The sequence below is a fragment of the Moschus berezovskii genome, chromosome 2, assembly GCF_049115385.1.
Source record: "Moschus berezovskii isolate FMDL1 chromosome 2, NW_MosBer_1.0, whole genome shotgun sequence".
NCBI lineage: Eukaryota > Metazoa > Chordata > Mammalia > Artiodactyla > Moschidae > Moschus > Moschus berezovskii.
In genome coordinates, this window is record NC_142461.1 from 4,884,482 (window position 1) to 4,903,167 (window position 18,686).

The 18,686-nt window shown below is 55.3% G+C and overlaps 1 protein-coding gene across 4 annotated transcripts in view; it reads right to left on the bottom strand.

The window, feature by feature from the left end:
• Positions 1–18,686, bottom strand: part of ECE1 (endothelin converting enzyme 1) — a 126,711-nt gene that overhangs the window by 48,266 nt on the left and 59,759 nt on the right. Inside the window, exons 1-3 of one of the 4 annotated variants that reach the window (XM_088843332.1) lie at positions 16,573–16,593; positions 13,794–13,880; positions 5,161–5,302 (exon numbers count right to left, since the gene is read on the bottom strand). In XM_088843332.1, the coding sequence (XP_088699458.1) occupies positions 5,161–5,302; positions 13,794–13,880 (229 nt within the window). In that variant the 5' untranslated portion in view covers positions 16,573–16,593. Of the gene's footprint in view, positions 1–5,160; positions 5,303–6,618; positions 6,754–13,793; positions 13,881–14,096; positions 14,232–16,572; positions 16,594–18,686 lie in introns of those variants that run through there. The other 3 variants (XM_055398759.2, XM_055398761.2, XM_088843335.1) reach the window with 3 other exon arrangements.

An 18,686-nucleotide genomic window follows, 5' to 3' on the forward strand; every position in this document is an offset into this window, starting at 1 on the left:
CTTCCTCTGAGCTGATTCTATGGATTTCCCTGGTGGCTCAGATGGTAAAGCGTCTGCCTGCAATGTGGAGACCAGGGTTCGATCCCTGGGTCAGGAAGGTCCCCTGGAGAAGGGAATGGCAACCCACTCCAGTACTCTTGCCTGGGAAAATCCCATGGATGGAGGAGCCTGGTAGGCTACTGTTCATGGGGTTGCAAAGAGTCAGACATGACTGAGCGACTTTGCTTTTCACTTTGAGCTGATTCTGCAGGGTCTGGGGCAGAGGCCAGCAGACGGGCCCGACTCCGGCCCTGAGGTTGGTCAGTGGGCTCAAGCAGGGGAAGCAAGCCGGGGGCTGCCTGAGCGGGGGTCTGGCCCCAGGTGGTGAGACAAACCCGACCGCAGTAGACGGAGGATCTGCACCGCCTGTTGACCCGAGCAGACGGGCAACCAGAGGGGACGGTCTCCCAATAACGGGGGCGAGACCCCCGTGGGCAGATGAGGACACCGAGGCGCTGAGCGTCCCCTGGCGGCGTGGGAGCACCCAGACCGAACCCACTCTGTGCTGCTGTAGCAACACCAAAGCTGGGTTCTTCTACATCCCCGCACCGCCGCTTGGCCGGCCCCGCCCGTGGCTGCTGCGGCCCTTTGGTTCCCACTGCGTAGGGAGGAGGCTGGCAGGGCAGGTGCTGGGGGCTCCTTCCTAGACCTGGGTGCAAAGCCCAGCTCTCTGCCTCTGGCCACGTGCCGGTAACCTCATCCCTCCGAAGCTCAGTTTCTCCCTCTGGGAGGGAGGAAAAGGAGGACCAACTGCCTGATGATGAGGAAACAACCTCGTGGCTGGGCAGTGGGGGCAGGGGACTCAGCTCCCTGCAATCCTAGGGTCTGATGTTCCCAGATCAACCTGCAGAGAGCAGAAGAGAATGCACGGGCTGGCAGGGCTGGTCATCATCTCACCTGGAGACACAGCGCTGGCCAGGGCTGGGCAACCTGTGTACTAATTAACATCTGATGACAAACCCAAGGTCCTGAGGGTGGACAAAGGGTTCAGAAGGGTCACACAACAGCACAAAAATCAGGGAGATTCTATTTCCAGGTATTGGGCTGGTCAAAAAGGTTGCTCAGGTTTTTCTGGAGGATGTTACAGAATGATCTTTTTGGCCAACCAATAATTTCCTGTTTTGAGATGACTGTACAAGAATTAAAGATTATTGAACCGTTAGGCATGAAATTAGGCATGAAAATGGGCTTCCCTTGTGGCTCAGCTGGTAAAGAATCCACCTGCAATGGGTTCGATCCCTGGGTTGGGAAGATCCCCTGGAGAAGGGAAAGGCTACCCACTCCAGTATTCTGGCCTGGAGAATTCCACCGACAGTGTAGTCCATGGGGTCACGAAGAGTCGGACACGACTGAACAACTTTCACTTTAGGCATGAAAATAGAGAAAGGAAATGGTAGGGGACGTGGCAGAATTTTAAATATCTCTAGATGAGACCTTTGAGTTGCATGCCTTGCTTTTCAACTAAGGAAATGTACCAAAGTCTTTATGGGGGAAAAGAATTTCTGTGTCATTTGAAATAGCCTATTCACTATTATGATATAACTTCATATTTGGAAAAGGAAAAGAATATCTATTGTTTTTATACAACTAACTGCAGGAAGTCAAGCTTGACAAATACTTGGCTGGTGGGGACAACCCAGAGGCCAGCTGTAAAGAGACTGATCCTGAGGGAGCAAGACCCAGAATCTGTGCATGCGTGCATGAGAGACAGATATCCGCAGTTATCACACAGGGGGCCTCGGTTTTGAGTAAGAAACCAGTCCCCAGGAATCAGTCTGACAGGCTTGCTGCTGCTGCTGCTAATTCACTTCAGTCGTGTCCAACTCTTAGCGACCCCATGGACGGCAGCCCACCAGGTCCCTCCATCCACGGGATTTTCCAGGCAAGAGTACTGGAGTGGGGTGCCACTGCCTTCTCCATGACGGGCTTGAGTTCTTCACTTAAGCACCTTCTCTGCTAGGCACACAGCAATACTTAAGCACCCAGGTGATACTGAGGAAATAACTGATTGGCTATTTAACTATTATTGGCTTGTAGGTCCTTATCAATGATCCTTGGCCTGGCAAGTGCTTTGTATACATTTGGTTAATTAACTCATAATTTCTACGTTCCTCTCATCCCACGTCAACACCTTCAAAACTCAGACCAGGCTCCCTCTCCTTGGGGAAACTTCACCCTTCCCTGGTCCCCTAGGCTGTCTGGAGGCTTGCTACCTGAGCACACTCTATGCTGTGTCACGGCCATCTCCCTGTCTACCTTCCCCACTAGGAAGTGAGCCTGAGGGTAGGGCCAGCATCTTTCAGGCGTGTGTGCATGCTAAGTCACTTCAGCTGTGTCCAACTCTTTCCAACCCTACGGACTGAAGCCCGCCAGGCTCCTCTGTCCATGGGATTCTCCAGGCAAGAATATTGGGGTGGGTTGCCATGCCCTCCTCCAGGGGACTCTTCCTGCCCCAGGGATCGAACCCACATCTCTTTTATTTCATGCATTGGCAGGTGGGTTCTTTAGCACTAGCGCCATCTGCAAAGCCCAGGGCCAGCATCTTACTTGCATTTATACCTCCTTTGCTCAGCAAACTTGGCACCTAGCAGCTATCCATTGAGTGTCTGTTGGATGAATGAATAGGGGAATGAATAAGAGCTCTGTCCAGCCTTTGGTCACCACCTATAGACGCAGAAATATTTCTTCCCTTTAGGTCGCGCATGATCCATCGAGAAGGCAGGAGCAGGTCCTGGATCTAGCTAAAAGTTAGAGGCTCTGGATGGTGCCTGGCCTCAACACTAGGTGAGACACTTCAGAATATTTTCTGGAAAATGTATTGTTTGTTTTGCTGCCGTTGTTTGCAAAGCATCTGTAAGTTTCTGGAAAGCAGGGTGCAACAGGAAGGTGGATAAATATGTATTTAAGTGCTCAGACACAACTTATAGGTGCATCTTTGAGAATCACCAAAATCTGCGTTGACCTGCCCAGTGTCTGCCCAGATGCGGATGATGCCACACCTGCTGCTGGGTAATGAGGTCATCACCAGCATTTGGGGCAGCCACTGCTTCCCAGGCTCAGGCAGCTAATACAGACACATGAATGGGCTCAAGGGTCACCGGATCCACAGCCCAGCTCCACCCGAGGGGGAAGAGCTCCCCTCACCTAGGACCAGGCTGGGGAAAACCCTTCTGGAGCCCTGAGACAGACGGGATAGACTGAAGCAGGATTCCTCCCTGTGGGCCCCACAGGGCAACGACAGACGTGTGTGTGTGTAGAAGCTCCCTTCTGGTTTCTGATGGAGAAACATCCTGGGAACTTCTAGGGGCAACCTCAGGGCAACAGTGCGTTTTGGAATCTCATCAGCTCCCAAGCACAGGGCCAAGAGCTGGGCAGACAAGGCTGGAGAGGGCCTGCACTGCCCGGAACTAAATCTGCTTTAGGAGGAAGCAAGATGGCAGCCGCAGGACGAGGGTGATCAGCAGAGAAAGGCTGTTCCCACTTTGTCTTCCTTCTCGGTCTCTGTTCATTCAATCATTTATTTATTCACTTTGCAAAGTATCCCGTGGCATGGAGGCATTATGCTGAGCGCGCGTGGTTAAGAAATCACTCATCAATCAATCAGATGTGCAATAATTGCCTGCTGGGCTAGGCACATTTGGCAAAACATCTGCAAACCATTAAAAAGTCAGTCAAATAACCAAGCCATTATTTCTTAGGTACCGCCTAGGCGACTGACATAAGTAAGCACTCGTTCAACGTTTGTGGAATGAATAACGGGTGAACGAATGAATGCCTGATCCAGGAGGGCGGGGAGGGTGACTCAGGTGAAGCCCTGCACTCTTTTCAGGCCCCAAACCCCTTCCCCACCCCAATGCAGTGTGGCCAGTCATGCAGGCCAGCAAGTTCACAGCGGAGAAAGCTCAACAAAGCCTGGAATTGGTGTTCCCAGATCCTATGAAGGTTCATGATCTCTCTGATGGTTTGAGCACCAGGTGACCAAGTCGATGGCGTTAAACTCCTGGCGAAGCCCCAGAGGCTGCTCATCCAGGTGCTCCTTGCCATCAGAGAGCTGGATACAAGGGCACAGAGCAGAGAGAGATCCCAGAATTAACTGGACTCTCATCCCTATTAGCTTGGATCTGCCCTTTCCAGGTCCATAAGAGCTTACGGAGCATTGATTCTGTGAAAGGCAGTTGCTACATACACAACCAGACACAGAGAACCAGCCTCAGACCCCTGACAGTGGGATCCAACTGGGGTCTGATCATATTACTATACAAGGTAGGACAGAGAAATGATGACAGAGGTACGCAAAGGTCCCCTGGCTCAGAGAAGAACAGCTTTCCTGGGGGTGGTAACACACACTGGGGTGTACCATCGATCACACAGAAGACAGGGCCTGAGCTCAGGCGCCCGCCAGCCCAAGGCCGAACCCCCCGCACGAGACACGTGACCTTGGGCAAGCCGCCTAGTCTCACTGCCTGTTTCCCCTGCAGAAAACAGGGCCAGAAGCAAGCACACCTCACAGAGGGGCAGCGAGGAGGAAGCGAGATTGCATCTGCAAAGGGGAGGCAGGTATTTGGTGCCTGGAGAGTGTCAGCCAGCGGAAGCTGTTGCTGCTGCTCTGCTGGAACTGTCGATGGACGAAGGGCCAGCCCGTGTATCTAACCAGCCCACAGCCTAACAATACGAAAACCTGGAACAGAGGCCAGAGAAGTTCTGCCGGGCACCAGGTATGTGACAGATATTATCCGAATCCTCAGAGATCGAAGTGGGGTCTGATCACACTGCTACATAAGTTTGGACAGAGAAATGTGGGCTAGTTGTGGGAAGGATTCAAACTGACCACCGGTCTCTCCATGTAAAGCAGAAAACACACAAGCTCTGAGAGGTTGAGTGACTTGTCCAAAGTCACAAGGACAACAGGTTGCCAGGCCAGGATTCAAACTCGCCTCCTCCTGACCCCCAAACCTGACCACCACCCGTCTGCCCACCTCCCAGGCCTCAGTCTGCGGCAGCCCCCAGCCCCCCAGCCCCAGCTCCCTCCTGAGCCGCGGAGGCCAGTGGCTGACACCAGCGGACAAAGCCCGGGGCAGCAGTGAGTGGGGCCCACGATCCATCACAGACAGAGGCACCTACTTGTCCGGTACTGGATGCCCAGGACTGCCAAACAGGCCACCACTGCCGCTGCCAGAAGTGCCACCAGCACCGCCAGCCGCTTCTCCACCGGGGTCCTGGCGGCCCAGCATCTCTGGCCGTTCCGGGGGCCTCGGAAGTTCACCTGCAGGGAAGGAGGCAGGCGGAACAGGGAGGACGTGAGCCCGGGGCCCTCGCTGCCCAGGAGGAGGGGGCTGCGCAGCAGGTCCTGGCCCTGGGGAGACATCAGGGCTGCCCTCCCGTCTCAGGGGTGGTCTGGTTCCCACGGAACCCGTCCTAATCCAGGAGAGGAACGGCCACCCTGCTCAGCAGCTCGGAGTCAAGCAGCTCAGCCAGCCACGCTTGTGTTTTCTGTGTCACCCGATCCGGGTAGAAGGGGAAAAAAAAAGGTCGGATTTTCCCGTTTCTCCAGTAAGGAGTTCAAAAAAGAACAGGATGTTTGCACTCGTAGGCATCCAGGGAGCATCCGGCTGGGCTCTGAGGCGGACACAACCACCAGTTTGCAACTGCGGCACACACAGAGGGGCATGAGCAGCCGGGGCCGCCGAAGCCGCCACGGCCCCACAAGGACTGCGCGCTGTTTCCTCTCACAAATGAGGAAAACGCAACCCGAGGGGTGAGCCCCCTGCCTCTGCGCACACGGCTCGATGGGTCAAGCTTGGATCTGGGTCCAAAGGGATGGGTCCCAGAGCCCACACACAGGTCAGATCATCGAGTCCTGGGGGTCATTGGTGGGGGATGCAAAGGGAAACAGCTCCATCCAAGCAGGTCCTCAAAGGGAGGAGAAAACGTTCTCAGCCTAACTCACAGTCAGCTAAACAGGAAAGGAGGCACAATGAGAGGAAGCGGAGGCTGTGACAGGGCCTTCCAAGCTGAGGAGGGACCCACCAGCCTACAGCGCTCAGAGCCCAGGGCCCGGCCTTCACACCCGAAGCCCGCTGGGGGCTCCCCTCTGTTCCATGAGGTGCCTCCTGCAGAGGCCGGGGCCGCGGGACAGGAAGGGAACCCTGCAGGTGGGGTTCAGTTCAGTGACACTGTGGCCACGTGTCAACAGTAGAGCACCAACTCAGGGCCACTCCTTTTCGGCTGTCACCGCCCAGCAGAGAGAGAGATACAGAAACAGATTGGGGTGGGCAGGGGTTCAGTCAGGGAAGGCTTCCTGGAGGTGGGGGCCCCTGGGCTGGGTCTTAAAAGAATAAGTAGCAGTTGGCCAGGTGAAAGGGGAAGGGAAGGGAGAGGGAGGGGGGCAAGGCCTCGATGCTAAGGGGTGCTGTACGCCGGTTACAGGTGGGGGACTTCTTCCCAGGGTTGGAGCGATGGGATTAGATTCACCCTTTGGAAAAGCCAAGGTGGAAGGAGAAGCAAGGCTGGAGGGGAATGGGCATGGAGGCAGGGGGGCCCACAGCCTGCCAGGGGAGATGGGGAGACCCAGCCTCTGACCTGAGAGTGGCTCCCAACCGCTGAGAGGACGGCTGCCCCTGGGGACCAGGGCACAGCCTTCAGGGATCCTGACACCGATGCCTGGGGACCCCGAGGCCGGTCACCTTAGCGAAGGGCATTGAGTGGCCTCATGGTCATCGCTGGCTATTTTCTGAACAGGAAATGACTGGGGACTGCTGCACTAGTGAAAGAGGAAGACAAAACTTCTGTGGGGGAGAAAAAAAACGATGGATTCTAAAACCGAGAAAAGGAACTGCGGCTTGGTGAGAATTCCGTGGAGATCCAGGAGGCTGGGACATGAAAGCAGGTGCAGGGAGGGGCGCAGGCTCCTGAAAGCCCTGAAGTGTGAGTCACTTAGTCGTGTCCGACTCTTGGCGACCCCATGGACTGTAGCCCGCCAGGCTCCTCTGTCCATGGGATTCTCCAGGCAAGATACTGGAGTGGGTTGCCATTCCCTTCCCCAGGGGATCTTCCCCACCCAGGTCTCTTGAACTGCAGGGAGATTCTTTACCACCTGAGCCACCAGGGAGCCCCCCTGAAGAACCTTTTAAAATAGGTGAGACACAGGACTCTGACCACCCTCCTGGCGCAGACATGGCCTGGGACGGTGCTGGCGCGCGCACAGCCTCGATGTCTATGGAGCGCTTTCTCAGCGGCAGCAATTCCCTCGCCCAGGTCACCGGCGCCCTGGGGCCCAGAGGGACGAGGGTCTGAAGCAGGCGCCGCCTTGTCTGGGGGCTGACGCTTGCTCTCGCTCTTTCCGTGCACGGGACTGATGCCCCCTCTGTCTGCCCCACTGGGCCTCCCAGTGACCCCATTATCAAGGTTCAGCTCGGGGGGAGGCGGGTGGAAAACTAAGCGATGGCCAACCCTGGCTGAAGAGGCACCAGACCCCTGGGAAGCCAGGGAGCACAGCTGCCGGGGCTGGGGGAGCAGGAAACCCTGTCTTTCTCTTGGCTGCACAGCACAGCATGTGGAATCCTGGCTCCCTGAGGAGAGATTGGTCCTGCGCCCCCCCACCCCCCGCCCCATTTTGGGAAGGTGGAGTCTTAATCACTGGACCACCCGACATTTGGCAGGAAACTCACTCTTGTGTGGACAGAGCAAGGTGCGGGGAATCCGAGGAAGCGAAAGGGAAGAGAAAGAAGAGATAGAAGGAAGAGGACGGAAGGACAAAGGGAAGCAGGCAAAGCAGCGACCACGGCAGCGAGTGTGTGAGGGCGTTCTGGGTGCCCGTGTCAGTTCCATTCTGTTGCCGGATGACGCTGTTCCATCTTCCCAGCAGCCCCAAGAGTAGGCGTGGGTATTAGCTCCAGAAGAAACACAGGAAGCAGGGGCCAGAGAGGGTGATAAGAAAACCCACATCCCCCCCCAGCCCACCGCATCAGCCCCGGGGCCGCGCTGCCCGCCAGGAGCAGCGAGTCGAGCCGAGCCTCACTGTTTAACATCAAACAGACAGATGGTGTTCACTGCAAAACGCACACAGAATTAAGTCAAAATTAAATTAAACGTTTATAATTCCAGGGAGAAAGGGCAAATGGAATTTGAAGACGGGTATTTTTTAGTCTTTGTACGGTTCTTTGCTTGATTTGAACGACTAGGCAGAGGGGCCTCTCGGTTTCTGGACAAGCCTTGCCTCTGAGGGCCGAAGTCCAGACGCAGTCTCCCACGGCAGAAGTCACCAGGAGACTGCCGGGGCCAAGAGGCCCTCCAGGAGAGGCTGTCCAGCTCCTGGGGGCTGTGCCGGGGCGGGGCCTCCAAGCTGCTGTTTGGCTGTGAGTCCCTTCCCTGCCCTGCCGCCTTCAGAGCCCGCCTCTTGGAAATGAGGGCATGTGGACCGTGAGAGAGGAGTCTCCAGCAACGTGGAGGGTCGGAGGGTCAGTGACGGGCAGCCCACTTGGTCTCGGGAGAGGTAACCGGGCACAGCCTCAGCCGAGGAGCAGAGCTCATCCCGGAAGATGGGGTGACAGTGACCATGAATGCTCAGCTCGCTGGCCGGCTTAGCATCCTAGCGATGGGTCCTGGGAGGAGAGAGCGCGTGAGATAGAAAGGAAAGGGCGCCTGGAAAGAAAGGCAGAGAGGAAGACCAAGCAGGAAACAGGTGGAGATGGAGAGAGAGGAACGGTTGCGCCATCCAGCCCAGGAGTTCCCAGGGTTGCCACAGCCAAGGAACAAAGCCCTGCTGAGGGATAAATATTCGGTTACAGAAGTGAGCGCCTGGCTCCGCGAGGCTCCCAGCAAGAACGGGTTCTACCACGCCTGGGGCCCAGGAGGCAAGCCAGCAGCAGAAGGGGTGGGGAGCCTGGCTTTTGGAGGAAGCAGGGGGTCCGCAGGGAAGGCAGTTGTTTCCTGAGACACCGCCTGGTCTGCCAGCGACCTGAGCTGAGCCGAGCGGCCAACAGGAGTCAGTCTGGCCAAAGGGTTGGCAGGAAGCCCGCCCCCTGCAGCCCAGAGGCCAGACCACCCCGGGGAGGGCTGACAGGGAGACGGGGCCGCCTGCCTCCGAGTCAGCCCCTCGGAACAGACAGACTGTGACAGCCTGGCCCTGTGTGACATCCTGTGTTAGGCTGGGGAAGTTTCTTCCAGGACAGTTTCTACATGGCGGGCTTCTGGCTAAGGCCACTGGGGCCAGGCCAGAGTGAAACTATGAAGCCCTCCCATCCTCTCCATTTCCTCCCGGAGCCCTACCAGACCCTCAGCCCCACTGCCTGACTCTTCCAGTGGCTGAGAGAAGCTTGAATCAGTACCTGCTGTGGGGAGGGGACTCGTTGCATCTCAACAGAAATCCAAGTCTAGTATTTAGAAGATGCACCTTCCAGCTGTCAATGACACAGGAGAAAGGGCATGACCCTAAGAAGTCAAAGATCAACCCTGGCTTTATCAAGATCGCGAGTGTGTCCCTCGGCAGCCTCTGGACCTCAGTCACCTATTTTTATATTTTTTTTTATTTTATGCAGACTGGGGGGTCTGAGTTCCTCACACAGGGATAGAACCTGTGCCCCCTTCATCCCTGCATTGGAAGTGTGGAGTCTTAACCACTGGACTGCCAGCGAAGTCCCAGTCACCTATTTTTAAAATGAGGAAGCTAGATGAGGTGCCAGGTCTGACCAGTTCAGAACCCAGAACAACTCTAAGGTCAAGAGTAAAAAGATGGAACAGGCAGATGGAGTTGAAAGAGTTTGCTGGAAAGCAGGGAGATCTTTTTAAAGTACCTAATGGGACTGTCTCTGCAATTGCTGACAAAAGACAGCTCTGTGCATGAAGGGAGGGGGTGTGTGGGGGGAATTAGAGAAAACTACCACTAAGAATTAAATATCTTGGCTTTCCTTTTTCTTGAAAAAAAAACTTTGATTTTTAGGGGTAATTGGATGAGCTTCAAAGGTTTTGGTAAATAGTTGTGGCCTTCTGTGGGAGGTTTCCATGGTGGCTCAGTGGTAAAGAATCTGCCTGCAGGGTAGCAGACCTGGGTTCTATCCCAGGGTTGAGAAGATCCCCTGGAGGAGGGCACGGCAACCCACTCAGTACTCTTGCCTTGAGAATTCCCTGGAGAAGAGCCTGGTGAGCTACAGTCCATGGGGTCACACAGAGCTGGACACGACTGAAGTGACTAAGCCAAAGCAGCAGTGGCCTTCTGCTCCCCAGTTTAGGCTGCAGGTGTGTGTGCGTGCTCAGTTGTGTCTGACTCTGCGACCCTGTGGCCTGTAGCCCTCCAGACTCCTCTGTCCATGGAATTTTCCAGGCAAGAATACTGGAGTGGGTAGCCATTTCCTACTCCAGGGGATCTTCCCCACCCAGGGATCGAACCTGTTTCCTGCGTTTCCTCACTGTAAGGAGGATTCTTTACCACTTGGGAAGCCCCAGCTGCAGGGGCTTTAGTTATTTTAGTTATTTCCCTTTGAGCTACTGAAATGGTATGGCATGTACCGGGAGGTACACAGACCAGGCAGCCAGTCTGAGTCGAACAGAGGCAAAGCTATTATGTTTAGGGCATCACTGAGATATCACGCCGGGTGAGCTTTTATAATGATCCCAACCAAATACATTTTCTGTGCATTACACTAGGTGCTTTCACTTGTATTGTCTCATTTCAATCTCTGCAACAGCTCTGAGAAGTGGATTATTATCAACCCCATCTTGTAAAAAAAAAATAAAGCTGGTTAACTGAGTAGCTTTCAGGTCTCAGAGTCCACGAGAGGCAAAGTTGGGGCTCCATGTTAGAGCTGGGGCTTTAAACTCTGCACTCAGTCCACGCTGACGAATTTTAGTTGATTGCAATTAAGTTGTACCTCATATATGAGATCAAGGAAAACAGAAATCCTTTCAGGCGAGGTACAAGTAGAAATTTGCTCCAGCTATATACAGCACTTTGTCAGCATGTTCAGGCAAAAGGTGGCAAGTTTGGCTGAAAGATGCAAGTTGTCATTTACTAGTGCTGGTATTGACAGCTCCAGAGTTTCAGGAACAACGGGCTTCAAAATCTTGAAAAGTCAAGTAGCTGATTTTTATAGCTGCCCGTCAAGAGACAGAGATTTGGTGGGTGGGGGAGAGGATTGGATCCATTTTAAAAAGCCTAAAATTGAGGGAACAGTTGTGTTTCTAGCAATTACTCATAGGAAATTATTCGAAAGGCTAGAAGCTGGTCACCCACAGTGTTATAGATACTGAGCCTATTGTCCAATTGTAGCAGATTGAGTAAATGTATTTTTATATATTGGTACCATAAAGCATTATGATATTTATTATGATATTTGGAAGTGTTTCATTTTTTTGGCAGTACTACAAGGCTTTCAGGATGTTAGTTCCCCGGCCAGGGATCGAACCCCAGACCTCAGCAGTGAAAGCATCAAGTCCTAACCACTAAGCCATCAAGGAACTCCTTGGAAGTATTTTTAAAACCGAGGTACAGCTGATGTTTCAGGAGTTTCTAACAACACAAAAAAATGCTTATGAAGTGGCATTAAATGAAAAAAGTAGGACAAAATATTATGGAAGTAGAGTGAGCTCAATTATGATAAAAAATATATACAAGCAAATGTGAAAACTAGAAGTAGTTATTTCTGAGTGGTGGGCTTACTGTCTCTTTGTAAATGTTTCTTTATACTTGACTCTTTTTTTCACAAATTAGTTTGCAAAATTGTTATACTGGAAAAAATTCCCTGTGATTAAAGACAAAAAATTCATAGAAAACTCTGTAAGATGAGATGAAAAGGTTCTCAACTCTTACAAGAACAACTGTTTGCTAGTCTGCTTTGGGGAAGTCGTGGAGGCTCAAGGGAAGTCGGGCTGGGTACCTACAGAAATGCCTCCAAATCCTTGGGGCAAGCATTTGGGCTTTTCCTGTAGTAAAAGTGGACGATATACCCAGTTGGGTGGTTTGGTTTCGGGGCATCAACACTACATTCCAACCGCATGACAGCTCTGTGACCACAGGAATGTCCCTAACCTCTCTGAGACTCAGTTTTGTCATGTGTAATACAGCCGCAAGAGCCCTTACCTCACGATCACAAAAACAACAATCCTGGAAGGCCCCGAAACATGCATCACAGTCATTTTCTCTTAACTCCCACTGTGCAGATGTAGGAAGAGAAGCTTAGATCGCCCAGGATTACAGGTGGTGTCAGACTCACACCTGGGCTCCCCTCTTCCCAATCTCAGAGACCCGGGTGCCTCCCCTCTGCCAGGCGGCCTCAGGCTGACGAATGTACTTTGTGGCCTGAAAATGTCTACACCCATGCGGGCTGCTGTTGTGATGATAACTGCACAGCACACTGCTTTGTTGTGAATTCCGAAATGCTTTTGTGCTGATATATTTAGAACCTTCTGTGAAAGATGAGACTGAAAAAGACGGCTGATTAGATTCTGTTTTGATTCGGGAAGGCAAAAGCGCCTGCCACAGGAATCTAATTTCCTGCTGGATTTAGCCTCTTCAGAAGGGTCCATGGGGAAGCGGCTCTAGACAGACTGGGTTTGATTTCTTACTCCTAGATTTCTAGCTCCAGTGCACCTAAGGCAAGTTGTCTCCCCTTTCCGAGCCTCAGTTTCCTCGTTAAGGAGGAGCAGTAAGACAATAACTCACGGGGCTGCTCCTGAAGGTTGAGTGGGACGATGCAGGTAAGAGAGCCCTGCTGCAGCGTGTGCAGACCACTCAGGGCCGGGTTTGGACCTCCCCACTCCCCGGGGCCTACTGAACTGATCAGTCAGTGCTGTTTCCCTTTACTGGTATCATGATCCCAGCTTCTGAGAGGTGTGCCCGAGTAGGACTGAGCCTGGCAGCCTAAGTTTACACACAACCTACGCTTTCCCTCTGGGGGCGGTTTGTGAATTGACATCAGTTCCTGCAGCAGCCCCACGACCCTCCTCGAGGCCTCCCTGGGTCAACCTGGCAGAAGTCCTCCTGACCCAGCTGCTCACCAGGCCCTCTGCAGGCCGGGGCTGTCAGTTCACAGCCCCCCACCTCCCGCCATCTTTCGGTATTTCCAAATTCCTCAGGTCCACCTGTTTCAGCTCACACCCAGCCGGGGCTGAGGTCCTGGTCTGGATGACCCAGCTCAGTTCCTCCGGGGGGCAGAGGTGGTGGGCACATCTGAGCCCCAGGGGGCACAGCCTGGTATGGGAGGAACTGGGCTGGAAGGGGCAGGGAGAAAGGGAGCATTCAGGAAGCACAGGATGGGCTCCAGCCCCCAGGACACGCAGGGTTTGGGGGAAGAAGAGGAAGAAAATGGGGTAACGTCCACCAGACAGGGTGACCAACCACCCCCCGTCTGCCCAGGACTGACAAGGTTCCGGGACTTCCCATGTTACAACTCGGAGGATTTTAGGCTCTGCCTAAAACTCTGGGCAAGTCTCAGCACTCAGGGCCTGCCCTCCTCCCTGTGAAGAGAACTGGACCAGCTTACCCCTCCAGGATGCTGCTTCTTCTTCCTGGGTAGTAACCCAGCAGCAGGTGGCCCGGAGGGTTTGGGGACGCGCGAAGTGGGGAGGGGAGGCCCGCGGGGAGCCCAGCGCCTCTGGGGTACTGCTAACCCAGAAAAGGCTCTTTTAACCCACGGAGCCCAAGGGCTGGCCGACTGGCACGGCCCGGCAGCCCCGGCGGCGGGCAGGATAGGGGCGGCAGCAGCGCGCGGCCCGGGCCGGCCGGGCCTGGGGGCGGGCGCGCGGAGCGCCGGGGCGCCTACCTGCAGGTGGTTGGGGTACACGTCGCCCTCGGAGAGCGAGTCCACCAGGTCCTCCTCGTCCAGCGTGGCCCGCTTGTAGGTCGACATCTGCAAAGTCAAGTGCAGCACCGACTCTCTTAGCGCCTCCATGGCTCCCACGCCCGAATGGGGACAACGGGGAAGCGGGCACCCGCCGCCTGCGCCGCCGCCGCGCCCCGCCCCGGCCGGGACACCGGGACCGGCCCCCGGCCAGGCCCGCGCCGGGGAGGCGAGGGGGGTCCCGCCTCCCTCCGCCGCCCCCGCCCGTGCAGCCCCGCGCCTCACCCCCAGCGCCGACAGCGCGGCGGCCACCGGACGCGGCGGCCACAGGCTCCGCATGGTGCGCCCCGCCACGCCCGCTCCCCGCCGCTCCGGCCGGGAGGGCCGGCCGTGGGGTTGGGCCCGGCCTCGCACCACCTTCGAGGGCGGAGCCGGGGCCGCGCTCCCTCCGCGGCCGCGCCGGGACACCGCCCCCCAGAGTCCCCGGGGAGACGGAGCCTTCTCCCGCTTCCCGGAGGTCGGGTTCGGGAGAGGCCCCTGCTTGCAGGCAGGGAGGGGCTCGCGGCCACCCTTCCTTCTAAGAAACATGAAGTCCTCCTCCTATAAACCGTGGCGGCAGATGCTAAAAGGGAGAAGTTTCTCTCGCCATTGACCCTTAGCTGCGCCAAGAGCGGCCTCCCTCATGGGAGCTAGAAAGATTGGGGGGAAAACACACACGAAATAAAAAAGGCATGTGCCTTCCCTCTAGTTTGGGGGAAAACACACACACACACGGAATAAAAAAGGCATGTGCCTCCCCTCTAGATCGGGGGGAAAACACACACACACACACACACACACACACACTCGGAATAAAAAAGGCATGTGCCTCCCCTCTCATTTCCCCTTTCCTTTAGTTCAGGGGTCTTTAAGCCAGAGTTCACGATGATCTCAGAAGATTCCAGAGCACTCTCCTGACTTAGAATGAAAAATGTTCTGTGCGTGCTGGAGGGAAGCCCATGCTTGGCTCCAGGCTCCAAGGTGTGATCTTACCCTCAAAACAGGAACGGCTTTGGGGCGAGCTGACAGCCAGGAACACGACCGTTCCCTCCACGTTCCCTCAGAGGTGGGGCGCTCTGGACACCGGGTTCTCTCCCTGCCCCTCAAGGTCCCAGAAAAGCCTACCCAGCAGTTTCCCAAGGGACACTCCATGTCTGGTGAGACCTGGAACCCCCCGCATTTATATTTTTTCTCAGCCTTCCAGGGCGCTGCTGTTCCCTCCCGTGGTTGACTTCACAGATGCATGAAGGAACAGGTACAGAGGCCGAGTGACACCTCGTGAGACAGTCACGGTGACGGCTCCCTAGGTCTGCTGGCTTCACCTCCTGCCTTCTTTCAGCCTGCTCTGCAGCCAGAGCCCAGCCTTCAACAGGAAACTCTGGTCCTGTTGCCCTTGCTCCCAGTTCTGTGGGGACAGTCCCCTGGCCGGTCCCCCGTGGCCCCTGCCCACGCTGCCCCTTGTCCCACCTCGCTGACTCAGGCCCCCAACTCCTCCCGCCCCCGCTCTGTTCCTCAGATTCTCCAAGTGTCTCCTGCCCTCGAGACCTTTATAGCACTGTTCCCTCTGTCTGGAACATGTCTCTGCTCCTCCCATGCAGGCTCCTGTTGCAGATAGAGGTCAGTGTAAACGTCACACCCTCAACTGTCCCAGCCACCCCGAGCAGAACCCAAATTATCGATCATGGCAACCCATTTTACAGCAGTCTGTTACTTATTTATGCTGGTTTTTAACGTCTGTCTCCTTCCCCCTCACCGAAATTGTGAGTTTTATCAGGGCTGGGACCTTGTCTGACACAGAGAATCCCCATCAGCTGCAATAGCACAGGCGCCCCAAACACTGTTAAAATGAATGCAAGAACAAGTAAAGGAGAAGTGAGAATTACTCTGGGGAAGGGCCTTGAAAATGCATCTAATTTTGCAATACCCCAGGACAAGGGGAACATGTCTGAGGACCCTGGGGGAGGCAGGGTGCGTGGGAAGAATTTTAATTCTGGGATCTTCTGCTCCACTCCCTCTGGATGCAGGACCTCCCATTACGCACCAGAGAAACAGAAAGGGCCATGGGCTGTTTTAATTTCACCCTGGGGTTTTTTTTTTTTTGGAAACCAGTTACACTAAGTAACAGGTGTTAACTGCCCCAGGAAAGAGACCCTTGAAAAAGAAATTCAAGTCACCAAACAGCTCCCGTGCCTGGCACAGCAGGCAGCTACTGTTTCCTAGGCGCTTAGAGGGACGAGGTATTTGTCGGTCTTTTACACTCATCATCTCATTGAAGCCTCTTGCTGTTCGCTCTGAGGCAGGTATCATCGGTCTCTTTTACAGAACCTGAAACCGAGGCTTGGGGAAGTAACTGGCCCAGGTGTAGTGAAGCAATGGCTTCTCCTCCTTCCGTCTCAACTCAGATCAGCCCTTCTGGAAAGCTCTCCAGCCCAGTCTTGTCTGACCCCAGGCAGCCTCAGGCCCCCTGTACTGTGTCCTCTGCCTTTCCCCACCCTTCCCCACACCACAGGCTTCCTTCTACTGATGCACACACCGCTGTAACTGGGAGAGCCTAGAAGGGAGGGCTGGGTCCTGTGAGGCCCTATGTCCCCAAAGGCTGAGAGTGGGGCTGGAGCTTCCACGGGCATCCACGCGAAGGTGAGGCGAGGGACAAGGCTGGCAGCCCACCCCAGGGGCCGAGGCCGGCCTGTCCACGCAGGGATGAGCAGGGAAGCTCACCTACCTCCGGAGTAGAAATCCGAGGAGACCAAAAGCTGTTTATTTTTCAGCACACAAAAGAGGAGGGGCCCTTCTCGAGATGCCGCCTGCCCCGGGGCCGGGGAGTGAAACTGAACCCACCTCGGACGTGGGAACGGCTTAGCCGTCTCTGCTCCGTGGGGAGCACCGTGTGCCCCAGTCAGCAGGTGGCATTCCAACGACTGGGGCAGGTGCTGGGAGGGGGAGCCCTGTCTCTTACCCGCCCGGTTCTGGGTGGGGCCCTCCGCTCACTGTCTTGTTGGGTCCCCACAGCCACCAAAGCCCCGGCCTCAGCAGGTATCACTTCCCTTTCACGGGAGATGTGGGAGGGGGCCAGGCACGGAGAGGGGCTGGGCAGCACAAACGCCAACGCTGAGCCGCTGGGCCCCAGCGTCTGTATCCCTCCTGACCCCGGGAAGCCCGGTGCGGTGGGATCTCCACCTCCCACTTCCACTTGGCAGAGGAGACTGAGGATGGGGGAGGCGGCACCCCCCTCCTAGTCCCCCCAGCCCTCCTGCAGGTCCCCTTCCTGGCTAGAGGGTCAGAAAACTGGGATGGGCTGCCTCAGCCCACCACACCACCTCCAGAGAACCCCGGGTGCTCAGCTTGTACGCGGCAGAGCGGGACCTGGACTGTGGGGCCTCCTGCTCTTTGCAGAAGGGAAGCTGCTGCTCCAGGCGGGGATGGCATGGAGTTCAGGGGCACTGAGTGGCAGGCCGGCCAGGGCTGTTCTCCCTAAACAGCCTTGTTTGTGGTCGTGGGGACACCCACAGCCAGGGAGCTTTAGGGAAAGGGATGAACAACTGCAGCTTTGTGGGGAGATGCTGCCCTGATCTGCACGCTCCTCTCCTGGCTCCGCTGAGCAGTGGATGAGAAGTGAGGGCCTGGAGTTCGTGAGAAGGGCTGGGCGGAGACCAGGAGTGGAGCCTGGGAACCACGGTCCCCAGATCCATCACAGAGACGGTAATGAAAGAGACAGATGGAGGGTGTGATGGTGCCCAGCTCTGGAAACCCCACCCTGTGGAAATCGAAGGCCTGGGCTGAAACAGAAACGAGAAGTGTTAGAAACGCTTGTGTGCTTCTGATGACAAAGCCCTCCGGGCTCGGTGGCACCGGGTGTGACTCCACGGGTCATCTTCCCTAACCATGTCAGTCACTCTGATGACTTTTGTGTTGGTTTATCCAAAGGAGGGGGACCTTCCAAGAAACTGAGAGCTCGTCAGAGGCCAAAAAAAAAAGAGCAGCTGTCAGTGAAATTCAGTGAAATTCGGAGGCTTGGGACTCCCTGACCACAGCCCACAAGTCGTTTTCACATTCTAAGTCTCAGCTTCTTAGAGATGCTGCCCTATGTGGCCAGAGCCCCCAACGGTTCTTGCCTTTCATGTCAGTGATTAGTTGAGCTCTGTTAAATCCTTATGTGTGTGTGTGCTCAGTCGTGTCTGACTCGGTGCAACCCCATGGACTGTGGCCCGCCAGGCTCCTCTGCCCGTGGAATTTTCCAGGCAACAATACTGCAGTGGGTAGCCATTTCCTTCTCCAGGGGATCTTCCTGACCCAGGGATTGAAGCTGTCTTTCCTGTGTCTCCTGCAATTGGCTTCCCTGGTGGCTCAGAGGGGAAAGACTCTGCCTGCAATACGGGAGACCTGAGCTCGATCCCTGGGTTGAGAAGATCCTCTGGAGAAGGGGAAGGCCACCCACTCCAGTGTTCTGACCTGGAGTCCATGGGGTCACAAAGAGTCAGACATGACTGAGCGACTTTCATTTCACTTCTTGCATTGGTAGGTGGATTCTTTACCCCTGGCACCACCTGGGAAGCCCACCTAATACACACTCATTATTTATCTTGCTGCTGCTGATGCGTCACTTCAGTTGTGTCCGATTCTGTGAGACCCCCATGGACAGCAGTGCACCAGGCTCCTCTGTCCACAGGATTCTCCAGGCAAGAATAAAGGAGTGGGTTGCCATTTCCTTCTCCGTGTTTTATGTTAGTCAAACCCTTATGTTTAACAAGGACAATAATAGAGTGAGGAAAAGCTCTAGTTCCAAGCTTCAGTTCAGATCCCCACTAATGCCATGTCCCAGCTGTGTGAGCCTAGACA